The sequence below is a fragment of the Agelaius tricolor genome, unplaced genomic scaffold, assembly GCF_023055355.1.
Source record: "Agelaius tricolor isolate 1412-34295 unplaced genomic scaffold, bAgeTri1.0.p SCAF_8, whole genome shotgun sequence".
Lineage (NCBI taxonomy): Eukaryota > Metazoa > Chordata > Aves > Passeriformes > Icteridae > Agelaius > Agelaius tricolor.
In genome coordinates this window covers 5,998,860-6,011,121 of record NW_027269268.1, presented here as the reverse complement: position 1 = coordinate 6,011,121, position 12,262 = coordinate 5,998,860, and the positions used below count along the sequence as shown (strand labels likewise).

Here is a 12,262-nt window from a genome sequence, read left to right as displayed (position 1 = left end):
ACTCTCTCAGTCAGCTGACAGATAAAAGAAACTGTCTGGAACAAATCTACAAATTCAGTTCAAGGTGAATGAACACAGAGGCACCAATCAAGATAAGTAAAGCCATCAGAGCATGCTGTGGCCCTCACACAAAATGCACAGGCTTTACAGTTCCTTTAATATGTACAGTGCTTACAGGCTGTTAGAGTCACTCTTTGTCTACTACTATGTATTTTACTGTTCTGTCTGAAAATTATTATACTATCACCCCAGCCAGATTATTAAGGAAGAAAGAAAGACCACAAATAAAGAGAACTCAAGCAAAACATGAAATTCTGGAGGTTTGCCCAGTGTTTCTGATTTTACTTATTAAATGCAGCAATACTGTTGGCAAGCTCCCAAAATCTATGGTCTGTGGAAAGCAAGAAAACAACTGAGTTGTAATGTGTGGTTTCTTCCACATGTAAATGGAGTGAAACTTCCTTGATGTGGTCGCCATGAAAGTTTCAGAATAACTTGTACTCTATTCATCACGTGATTCAATAAAAGAATTTAAATGAAAACAAACCTGGAGCTTTCTGTCATAAGACTGTACCAAGGTGCAAGCACTCAAAACCAGGTTTGCTGCCCTTCACTTGACACTTTCTGGGTTTTATCACCACCTCCATTTTCATTTTGCTTTCCTTGTTCTCTCTCTCTAATGTAAATATCCTGAGTCCCCAAAACAAACTATTTTTAGCAGGTTTTCTGGTGACCATGGTGTGTGTTTGAAAGGGACCCAGCTCACTGAAGTTAATTGGCCAGACTGATCTCACCTAACAGATTCTTGCAATAACTCATTAGTTTACACTCTCGAGAGGCTAGAATAATAAATACCTAGCTTAAAGACATTTTGCTGCATTTTTAGAATGCCTTCAGGTTATTTTTCTAAAGATTCTTCCCCTATAAGGCTGATTAAAATGCTGCAGAGGCAAATCTCCAATCCAGACACTCTCTCAAGAACATTTTGGGATCCAAACCCTCCCTGAGCACATTACTTCTGGAAACAGGAGGAGTGACAACCTTCAAAAAAAAGGCAAGCCAGGAGCACAGCCCCTCCCCAGTGTTCCAGGTTCACTGGCTGACCATCTCCAGCCCTTGGTGGAGTGGGACCTGGGGTCAGACTCTGCAGGCCAGGACACAAAGAGATCCCCAAAAAGTGATGTCTCTCCCAATCCCAGCAAGCTGGAACAGCTTCAGTTGGAAGAGGGAAGGGAGGGAGATGGCTGAGCCCAAAAATCTCACAGCCCCAGGAGGTTTCTGTTAGAGGATCCAAATGCCCTCCCGCTCTGACAGGAACTGCAGCCCCATGTCCCCCCTCAAAGGCAGGTACTTTAACCACAGACCTGGCTTGCCATGGTGTCACTGAGCTGTTCCCCACAAAAAGGAGCAGGATTCCACAGAATAACATTTGCTTACAGGTTTACAGGCTGTTACTGATGGAAAAGTAATGTACAAACTGCCTGTGTATTTATACAATTGCACTGGGACAGGAGGTTTTCAGTATTTTCAGCAAGATAAGATCAAGAGATCTGCTAATTACTACACAGTGCTGTAACAAGCACCAAAATATAATTTTGTGTCTTAAAACTCAAAGCATGATGGCTCAAGAGAAAAAAGGAAGCGTGCACTGTCATTTATTAAACTTTCAGAAGCCTGTGGAAGGGCTTTGCATTCTCAAGTCACTTGGCATTACAAGATCACCTGCTCTGCAGTACAGGCAATGCACATCTTTTGATCCTGAAGGTCACGTTGAGTCAGCCAAACCCTGGTGGCTTTGAATGTTTAGCAAGGATTTTCCCTCAATCCCCACAGCTGTGGCACTTGCCTGGCATGTCTGAGGTCACCCTCTGGAGAGGGGGCCAAAGTCCTGTGCCTGGCCACTCCTGTCCCTCCAGTGCACATGACACGCTCCAATTGCAAGGATGCTTCCCACGCTAAGTGCAGATAAACCCAGGCTCATTCCTGCGGCCCAGCTGGAAACAGTTTGGCTCTTCTGCCAAGCTGGTTAAAACCACTGCATCTCTTTGTGAGCTGGAATATTTTCTAGCATTCCTACATAAGCACGGACCCAACTCACCTGTGCTTAGGAGCAGCAGCACTTTCATGATGGTGTACTCCTCGAAGCTGAGCTGCAGGCGCACGAACTGCAGGCTGATCTGGTGCATGCCCTGGCACAGCTCGAACATCGCCGACTGGCGCATCCGCTCCCTGCGGAGACAGGGGAACAACATCCAGGCCATCAGTACGCACCAGGGAGAGCACAACCTGCAGGGCCATCACCCGGGCACCACCCTGCTCCTGCGCCGCCTGCAGGGATGGCTGAGCTCACCTCGCTACCCAGCAGACCACGGAAAAGGAACAGCAACGAAATCATTCGAGTTTTGTCACTGATGGGATTAGTGAAGTGGCAAAAGCATTTTAAAATGTCAGTGTTTGCTCAGCTCTGCCCTGGCTGATGGAAGCGTGCCTGCTGAAGAGGTCAGAGCTGGTGCAGCAGGGGAACGAACCCACACCCACTGAATGCATGCTCTAGGTGATACACTCCCCCATCAAGTGACATCTCCTGTTCAAACACTGAAATATTCAAAAAACATGTGTGTTTTTCCCAAACTAGTAATCTAAAACAATCTGGAATAAAGGAATATATTAAAAAAATGAACTCATTCATTAACACAGACTTCTGCCTGTTAAATCGCAAAATAATTAGAATACATTACTTGTATCTTTAAATGTACTTTCATAAATTTAACTTAAGACCTTGTCTCTCTTCTCTGAGATAATCCTAGGCTAACCTATCCTGCTCAAGTTTCAGGCAGAATTAGTTAGAATTTTGCTAAATTTCTGAAGCTGCCATCTCAAATCACAACAGCTACAGAAAAGAGTCACTGAGAGTTGCCTGTCTCAGCAGAAACTGTGATATACATATATATATGTGTGTGTGTGTGTGTGTATGCAGGTATGGAGACAAGGCCCTAAAATTATTCCATGTCCACTACTCCTCTTTTTTTCAGTTGCTCAAAACCAATTGTCTGCATTTCTTCTAACAAATTTTTCTATAATTGGGGAATTGGATGAAGTTCAGCTCATTATTTTAACCAAGCAAATGCTTTTTCAAATATACAAATTGGCTGGTGAAAGAGAAGAATCATACTGTGTGCAAACAAAGACTGACATAATCTTCCTGGTGTTTTATTGCACTGCTGCCAGAGCAATTTCATTTTCCTCTTTAATACTAATAAAGCGGACTCCCCATTGTTAGATGGGCTCTGCACTTTTCCCCTACTCCACCCTCTTTTCTTGAGACTGAGAACTTCCAGCTTCTTTTTTTTTTTTTTTTTAAATTACATTTAATAGCAGGAGTAATGCCATACATATCTGTTTTTATTATGCATCATGGACTGCTCCCAGGAGGCTCTGAGGGATACACACTGAACTCCAAAGGCAAATGATTAATAAAGGACATTTGTATTTTAAATTCTACATTTTGAAGTGTATCTCAGCTGGCCAGAGACAGCAGCACTCCAAGTAAGAGCCATCTATGACATCCATCATTACTTTTGCAGGACACCAAGGTTTGTTCCTGTTCCTCCAGACTGAGAATATAAAAGCCACTGCCACCATCCCTCTGTTTGACCTCTACAGAGAGAAGTGACAGATTTTTCATCAGATACCACAAGCCACACAGCAAGAAAAATAAAACATGATGTTTTGTCTCAGGTTTCTTATGCCTTTATTTGTTTGGGTTTTTTTTGGAGGCAAAACAGTCTGTGTGAGTTAACTGTAAAAGTGTTGATTCTAAAACTCGATCTTTTACATTGCATTGCACTTTTTCTGACATCCAAATATTTCTGCCTTTTGTTTTTCTTTGTACTTGTTTGGCTTATATGTGATTGCCTTAATATAAGAATTTCAGTTACAGTCAGGATTTTTTTGGTTAGTTATTTCTTTCTGTCTTTTAAATATTCATGTTTTTATCTACTTACAAATATTGATCTCTAGGCTTACCCTCAAGAAAAACGTGATGGCATTGTTTGTAGCAAGATAAAATGATGCACAGCATGAGTTACTAGGTGATTTGTTTAATATACAGCAAACACATTATTTGAAATCAGTTTGCCACCTGAAAAATCAATTAAGTTGATTTATTACTAATTTACAAAATATTACCAACTAACAATTATGTTAGTTAATTCATGACTCTGTTTAATGAAAGATAAGCATTTTGTGGGAGTTTACAGTAGTCAGCTTTGTATTTGGTTTTCAACCCCACACCGTGTGGAATAAGAGGGTACAGAGCTTTTGAAAAATTCAGATGCTGACATCACAGATATCCAATACCTCGAGAGCAGCAACAAAATAAAGCAATAGAAATATGATAAAAGTGAAGAGGTGCAGAGAAATTAAGGCATGTCAGTATAACTTGAGCAAAGTTATTTTTTTCCTCACCAAGCACATCAGCTAAGAATAAATGCCATCAAGTCATCACAAATGCCTTTACCATCACAAGAAAAAATTAAAAAGAAAAAAAAAAGGAGGGATAAAAAAAAGGCAAATCCCATCCAACCAAATCCAGCCCAACCTCTGATACAGCTCCTGTACCTCTCAACATGAAAAATGGAAGATATGAAGATCAGGAATATAAGGGCACTCATCTTTATGGGGACATTTAAGAAGGTAAGTACATTTAAGTAACAAAAAGCGTGGAGCCAAAGCTCTGAATCCACTGTTTGGATATGCATTCAGAAGTGGTGTCATTAGCTCAGTTCAGCTTAATCCTCCTTCATAATAATGCGCTTTAAACTTTACACCTTAAGTTAATCCATCTTAAGTTCCCCGAGTGTCTCCTTACAGGCTTAAAGTAATGCCCAGCTCACATTTTGTCTGACCTTTCCTGCAGCCCCGTGGATGGGCAGGGAGTCCAGCCATTCCCACTGCTGCCACCAGCCATTCCCACTGCTGCCATCAGCCATTCCCACCACTGCCACCAGCCATTCCCACTGTTTTCAGCCATTCCCACTACTGCCACCAGCCATTCCCACCACTGCCACCAGCCTGTTTCCACTGCTCTGCCCAATTGCCACTGGAGCCACCCAGCTACAACAGATATGTAGGATTTGACCAGTCCCCCCAGGAGAGCAGGGATGGTTTGAGGAAACCATTTAAGACAAGGCATCCTAAATACCAAACCAGCCATCTATCTCATAATACCCTTATATGATCTCCACAGAAACCAGGCAGCCACATCAAAACCTGTGAAACTACAGGCAGGCAGAAGAGAAACAGCTTGTTATGAATAAGTAACTCATCATTTATGAAGTCATCATGAAGCCCAGTATCGTAAATCTCCTTGCTGAGGATGGAAACTGCAACTCAACTGACCGTAACCAAAAAAGAGGAACCCACACAGCAAGAAATATTCACTGACAGGCGAAACTCAGCCCCAAACCAAACCTGATACCAGGTTTTATTTACTTTCTCATGGGTACTACTCAAAGCTGCAGCACAAGGCATCTTCCCAAATTAGACAGAGAAGTGAATAAAGGTGGGTGTGTTGAGGTTTCATCAGGATTTAAATGACTTGCTGATAATCCCAAGAAAAGATTGGCCAAGGCATCCCCTTTCACAGCCCCTTAGAGGAACAAAAATGCACCTGAGTTGGTCCCTGCAGCCCAAAAAATACTTAGGAAAAGACCAATAAATATTTGTAGCAAAACTCTGATGTCCAAGATAGTTTTTGTGTCTTCTGATTTCACACTTTTTACCACTGTAAGAATCATTTCAAATTTTATACCCAAGAGCCTTTCCCTTGCTGGACTAAAACCTGTATCCATTTGAAGGGTGCCCACCAATAAAATTTATTTTAGGCACCTTCAGAAAGCACTTTTCACTGTAACAAAACCAAAACAAACAACCAATCAAACAAATGTAGCCTAACAAGAAAACCTGCCAAAGGCCTGAAAGTCAAAACCTGTTTGGAAGCCTCCAAAACCAAGGCATGCTTTCCCTCATGCCAAAAGAAGTCAGTTTGAACTTGACAGAGAGAGGAGTAAAAACATCACCAGACACCTTGAGGGCAAGGTAGAGCTACTGAGAATAAAGAGGGGAAAGACTAGGACATGGGATTACAGAAACCCCCACTCAGTGGCTCCAACCCTCTAATCATAAAAAGCCCTTGGCCTGAATTATTTTACCTGCCTTAGGTAAAATAGGCATTCTGACTGGAAAAAGTTTTGAGGTTCTTGGAGAAAGAAAAAAATAAACATATTGTTGTCACAACACTTAACTGTCTCTTGAGGGAGTATTCTACTCCAGCAGTGGGGACAGAATGCCACGACCTGAATAAATTCTTCCATGCACAGGGGCAGGAAACACTGAGCATCCCTCTGCTCAATGGACTGCACCCAGACACCTGTGTCCCATCTTGAAGCCATTAAAAATGCCACTGATGTCACCCGTACTGGAGCAGCCTCATTAAGTTAACACACTGATCAAAATCCAAGCCAAAATGCAAGCAGGACTCAGGCAAAATTCAATTATGACATTTCATTCAGTACTTATTTTTTATTCAGCACTTTCTAATCTCTGCTTAGTCTGCAAGCCACAGCAGAAAGATACAAAACCTCTTCCCTTCAACACTTTGCCTTCGACTCCTAAAGCAAAGCTTTAGAGTCATCTCCTTCCAAGGAGGCAAAATTGCCTATTACTTTGCACCAATTTGGGCACTGCCAAACCCAGGACAAAATAGTGACTGGACCCAGGACCACCAGTGTGACCACTGATAATCAGAAAAGGAAGATAGTTTCACATTAAAACAGATCTACAGACATTAAGCTGCTATTTTTTTGGCCTTTAGCCACTCAGGCAATTGGCAATTTTTAAATTCAACTTGGCAATTTTAAACTGAACTTATAGGAGTCAAGTCTGAAAATTAGTTTTCTCACAAGAAAATCATCATGGTGACCCTAGAGAATACCATCCCGGATAAGCAATACTAAGGAATTTAGAGCTGCTTTAAAAGTTCCAGCCAAGTGTCCTCCTGTTATATGCCTATCAACGAAGGAATTGGCAACAGCCCATGGATAATGATTGCCAAAGGAGAGTTTCAGCTCTCAATCACTAGCAGAGAACTTGTGATAAAATCCAACTTAATAATCACCCAGTTATGTAACCCTAAAATCCCAAGCACATCAATAGCAAAAAACCCCAAGTATATGCTGGTATTAACAGTTAATTAGGCACTTAGGAGAATGCTGATACCAAATACTCTCTTTTGGTTTGCATTTGCATTTCAAAAGAGACAAATCACAGTTTTAAATGAGAAAATACATAATTATGCCTTTACCAAAATGCTTTTTTCAATAACACATTCAATAAGTGATGATAATGTACACATGGCAATAAATACCCCATTTCAAAGTTCATCAGAGAAAGGTACTGAGAGCCAGAAAAGGTGCCCATTAGGTATTGTTTTATACATCCATTCTGCCAGGGCTCATTGTCACTTGCAGTGGTACATCAACAAAATTACTGCTATATTCCACATGCAGCAGCAATTCTCCTTTTATGCCAACAATGCCTCAAAAATTAAGACTTTGCTCATGCTGTCACGCAAAGCCTGGCATTTTCTGGAAGTCGACTGAGGCACGTCTTCCTCTCATGCCAGTTTAGAAAAACGACTTCCTAATTTTTCTTTTGCTCATATTTAACTCTAGAGGGGAAGTAGCAGAAGCAAGCACTGTGCATGTGAGAGGCATTTGGAGATGCCAGCAAACAGCTCATTGTGTGCAGGAAGATTAAAGCAGCACCACATTCAGATACAATTGCAAGGAACAAACATCTAAGACATTGACAGAAGCGAGAAGAAACCCTCCCAAAATGCTTGTAGATGTCCCAAAATCATGCTGAGACAATACCAGGACAGCATAATTATGGTTTATGCTAAATGTAAAGTCATTGGACAAGTCTTCGTACTAAAGTCGTAAAAACTAATGCTCAGATTCTTTTGAACCCATCACAAGCTGGAAATCTGCCAGAACCATCCACTAGGCCAAGTGATGAGCAAGATGAAAATGAAGCATTTGAGAAAGATCAGGAAAGTTAAATAAAATCTTTGCATCAGTGCTCTCTGTAGAGGAACCCAGTAAGGGCTCTCCCTTTTCAGTAAGCAAGTGTGAGAAATAGTTTCAGATTCAAGTGCAAGTGGAAGAGGGTTTAGAAGGAAAAAAAAAATACAGTAAAATGAATAGTAATAAATCACCAAGACCAGATGGCATCCATCCACGAGCTGTAAAGCAACTTAAATACGGAATTGCTGAACTACTAACTGTGCTGTGCAGCTTATTGCTTAAATTGCCCTTATAAAAGTCGTGGAAGGCGACAAACGTGACTGATTTCTTAAAATGGGTCTGAGGGTGGGAAGGGAGCACTGGAGATCAGAGGCTAGTGAGCTCCAGTTCTATATCGAGCAAAACCATTGAAAGAGGAGCATGAATTGATAAATAAACATGCTGTAAGGGAAGAAACTCAGCACAGCTCTGGTGGAGAGAGGTCATGTCTCACGAATCTGAGAGGGCACTCTGGCAATAGCATGAGGATGCTCTGGTGGATCCAGGCAATGTCTGCACGACGGAAATGCTCTGCACGTGCCAGGTCTAGCTGCGTCCCACAGCCATATGGGCTGAGACCTAAGCAAACACCAACCCTCTCCTCCTCCTCCTCCTCCTCTCCCCTGCCCTGGTTTCCACACAAAGGAAACTGGGGCATGCAGCTTGGGTATGGGCTCAAATCAATTCTGTCAGTGTGCCAGCGTAGGTAATTACTGGTCTAGGACCTGCACACTGCCTTGCATCAGGAAGTATGGAAAAATGCAATCATGGCAGGGCTGGATTTTAAAGCTATTAAAAAGATCTCCTGGAAGCTCTTAAAGAGAGCTTGGGGATAAGGAGGTTGTCTCTTTGTGGATTATTAGCAGCTTAAAAATAAGAGCCCAAGGGTCATAACAAATGGACATCTCTCACAAGTAACGGAGGTTACCAGGGAAGTCTCACAGAGCTGGGGCCTGGGCTTGGAACTGTACTCGTACATCATATGAGAAAAGTCAGACCTCTGGAGGTGACAGAGCTTGCTGATGGCTCCAGACGATGAAATCAAGAGCTGCCTGTGAAAGACTGCTGAAAAATCCTGCAAGTCTGTGGGGCTGGCTGACAAAATGGAAGGTGGAAGTCACTGACTGGACAATGCAGACAGTATAATCATCTCCCACCATACATACAAAATAACAAACATCACACAATAAAGAGTCCTAGGTGTAACTTGGGACAGGTTTTTTGGGCTTCTGCCTTTTGAAAATGCCTTTCATCAAAAAAAAGCAAAGATGTGAGAGAAGAGTTGAGAGCCAGACAGAAATTGTAATTTTGGTGCTGCATCCACTGTGCTCTAAATCTAGCGTGTTGGTCTGGTCTCCTCCCAAAATTAATACAAAGCATGAGAGGAGGAGCTGAGGATGGCCAGGGACAGCAGACAACTAGCAGATATATACAAGGGGAGATCAAACTGACTCACTGATTCTTCAGCTCACAGAAGAAACAACAGGACTTGATGGAGATCTAAGTGATAAATGGCATGCATGGGATGAGAAGGATTATATCCACTATTACTGCAAATACTGGAATGAAGTGGCACTCCATTAAATTATCAGCCACCTGCTTTAGAAACATCTCCAACAAACAAATATGCATAATGAAATTGCAGAAGCAACTGCCACGGAACATTTTAGATATCAAGATTATAAATGTATTCAAAGAGGTAACAGGCAAATTCACAGAGAAAGACACAGAAGGGTTATTAGGCACAACTGTCCAAATGCAATCTCACATCCAGAAAGTACCTAAGTAATTGCTAGAATGGGCAAATGAAGAAGTCCCTTGTCCTGATCTTAAACTTTCTCTGGCCAATTTAAAGGGCGACAAACTCTGCTAGAGGGACAATTCCTGACATTTCCCCATTCTCACAGATCTCCATAAATCTACAGTATATCCTGTTTTCCTTTAAAGCTTCACAGTTTGAAGCAAAACACTTCAGAAATTTAAGAAGTGTTTAGAGATAGAGGCATTAAAAGGCAGCGCCTTTAGAAATTTATGCAAAGAAACCGAATCTATTGCTTTGTCCAACCAATAACCTGCTTACAAAGAAGAGAAGCCCAAAATAAAGACTGGGAAAATCTAGCTGAAGCATGTTACATCTGTTATGTACAGGTATGATAGCAGCTTTCCAAAATTTCTCTTTTTTTGTCTGCACTACTGTTGGGTGGGTATGTAACAAAATCCCTTTATGTACTCCTCTGGAAGAGAACTGAGCCACACTTTATGAAAAAGTAAATAGTAGTAACAATGTATATAAAATATTTACTGATGACGATATTCACTTTTCATTGCAATGACACTTTGCATAATTTCAGTATTCCTCACTAAAATACATGCAAGCAAAAACCATGCAGGGAGGATCATCAAGGAGTGCTTGCTGACCTTTTAACAAGACCAGTGACTGCACAAACAATTTATCAGCAAATTTGAACACTGACAACTCTTACCAACTCTGGTTGTGGCAATAATAATTGAAAATGAGGGATTTGGAGGCTGCCTGATGACAGAGATTACAAAAATGTACCTAAATTTAGAAACTACAGGACTAGCAGATTGCAAGGGAAGACAAAAGGGTTAACAGCCATCACCCTGCCAAACATAAAAGCAAAAAAGTAATCATTTAAACAATGAATGAAGTTTCTTATTGGCTTTATCACCATTCACAGATGATCTAACTAATTATCCCCACCAAGCCTTGAGGTATATGAAGTTAAATAAATAAATTTAAAATAAAGGTGATTTTAAATATTCAGCTTGTTTTATTACATTTATCTTCCTGCTGTTACCATAGAAATCAGAGCACCAGGAAGACTTACAGGCTTCAGCACTGAAGGGGCACAGAGAAGCTGCTGCATCCCTGCACTGCCTTACACAACACCAAATCCTAATGGTCCCAGCTTCCACTGGCACATTATGAAGGAGTTTAGGAATGTAATGAAAATGTTACTTACTAAGAAAATGTACATAATTATTAAATGAAGATTTTTTTAATACAATCTTAGCTGTTTCACTTGAGCTACATAGTAATCCTTAATTTAATTTTACGGCTTTCCTCAATGTTACAAAATCCTCTGCCCATCCACATCCCGTGACAGTGCTAGCACAGAAACTTCCTAGAAATCCCCTTGTACTGCTGTTTTTCCTGCTCCTCTCTACCTCATTTGCTCTACCTCAACTGTCTCATTTGAAAGTTGTATTCTCTGTTGTTCATCTATTGCCAGCATCAACATTGGTCTCCTTCTAAATTTAAAAAATTAAAAATAAATATATATCCATCACTACATTCTGCTCTTAATGTTTTGTACAAAATATTAAGTAAAGTGCAGCCTCTACTGAAATGTTTTTACTGTAAGGACTGAGCTGCATATGATCTAATATAATAATTTCAGAGATGGAAAAATGACATAACTGATCCAAATGGTTGTGAAAGCTGGCTCTGGTTTTAAACTCAGTTTTTCAAGTCCAATAATTTTTGGTACCTTATACAATGTCTAGTGCTGGTTTTCATTAGGCAAACCCTCAAGCCCTTGACTAGGGTAAAAAACCAACAACAGCATCAAGTGCAATGGCCAGGAAATTCAGAACCTGCACACTTCTGCACCTGTGATTTATTCTTTCTGCTGCAGATGACAAACTGAGAAAAATCAAAGGAGCAAGAAAACACACAGCACATTAGTCATGCAGTGCATTTGCAAAATACTGTTGAAATATTGATGCTGTACTTTAACAAACTAAAGTGTCTCCACACAGTGTCTCTCAGCATCATTGAACTCTCTCAGTATCCCACATCACTGCTATTTTGCAGCCAGGTAAAGCTGGAATGGTAAATAAGATAATTTGGGTAGATTTGATAAAAATAGGAAATTATTTTGAAATTTCAGTCTTTTCAAGAAGTAGCTGCAGATTCAGAAATCTACAGAGAGACAATGTTAAACCTAAAAGCAAAAAATAAATTGAGACCTGTGGGGGAATTCCAGGGTTGGGTTGTCCCTCTGGGGCTTTTATGCCAGCACAAACCAATATCTAGAGGAGGAGCACAGCCTGAGTTTTAATATTCATCATCAATGCCATCAACTGCGTTTTGCCTTAAGGAGAAATAA

The 12,262-nt window shown here is 40.9% G+C and overlaps 1 protein-coding gene across 4 annotated transcripts in view; it reads right to left on the bottom strand.

Moving 5' to 3' along the window:
* The window catches only part of NR3C2 (nuclear receptor subfamily 3 group C member 2), a 189,885-nt gene that overhangs the window by 13,566 nt on the left and 164,057 nt on the right, over window positions 1–12,262 (bottom strand). For all 4 annotated transcript variants that reach the window (XM_071431471.1, XM_071431472.1, XM_071431473.1 and 1 more), the window contains one exon: window positions 2,099–2,229. In XM_071431471.1, coding sequence (XP_071287572.1) covers window positions 2,099–2,229 — 131 coding nt within the window. The remainder of the gene's footprint in view (window positions 1–2,098; window positions 2,230–12,262) is intronic.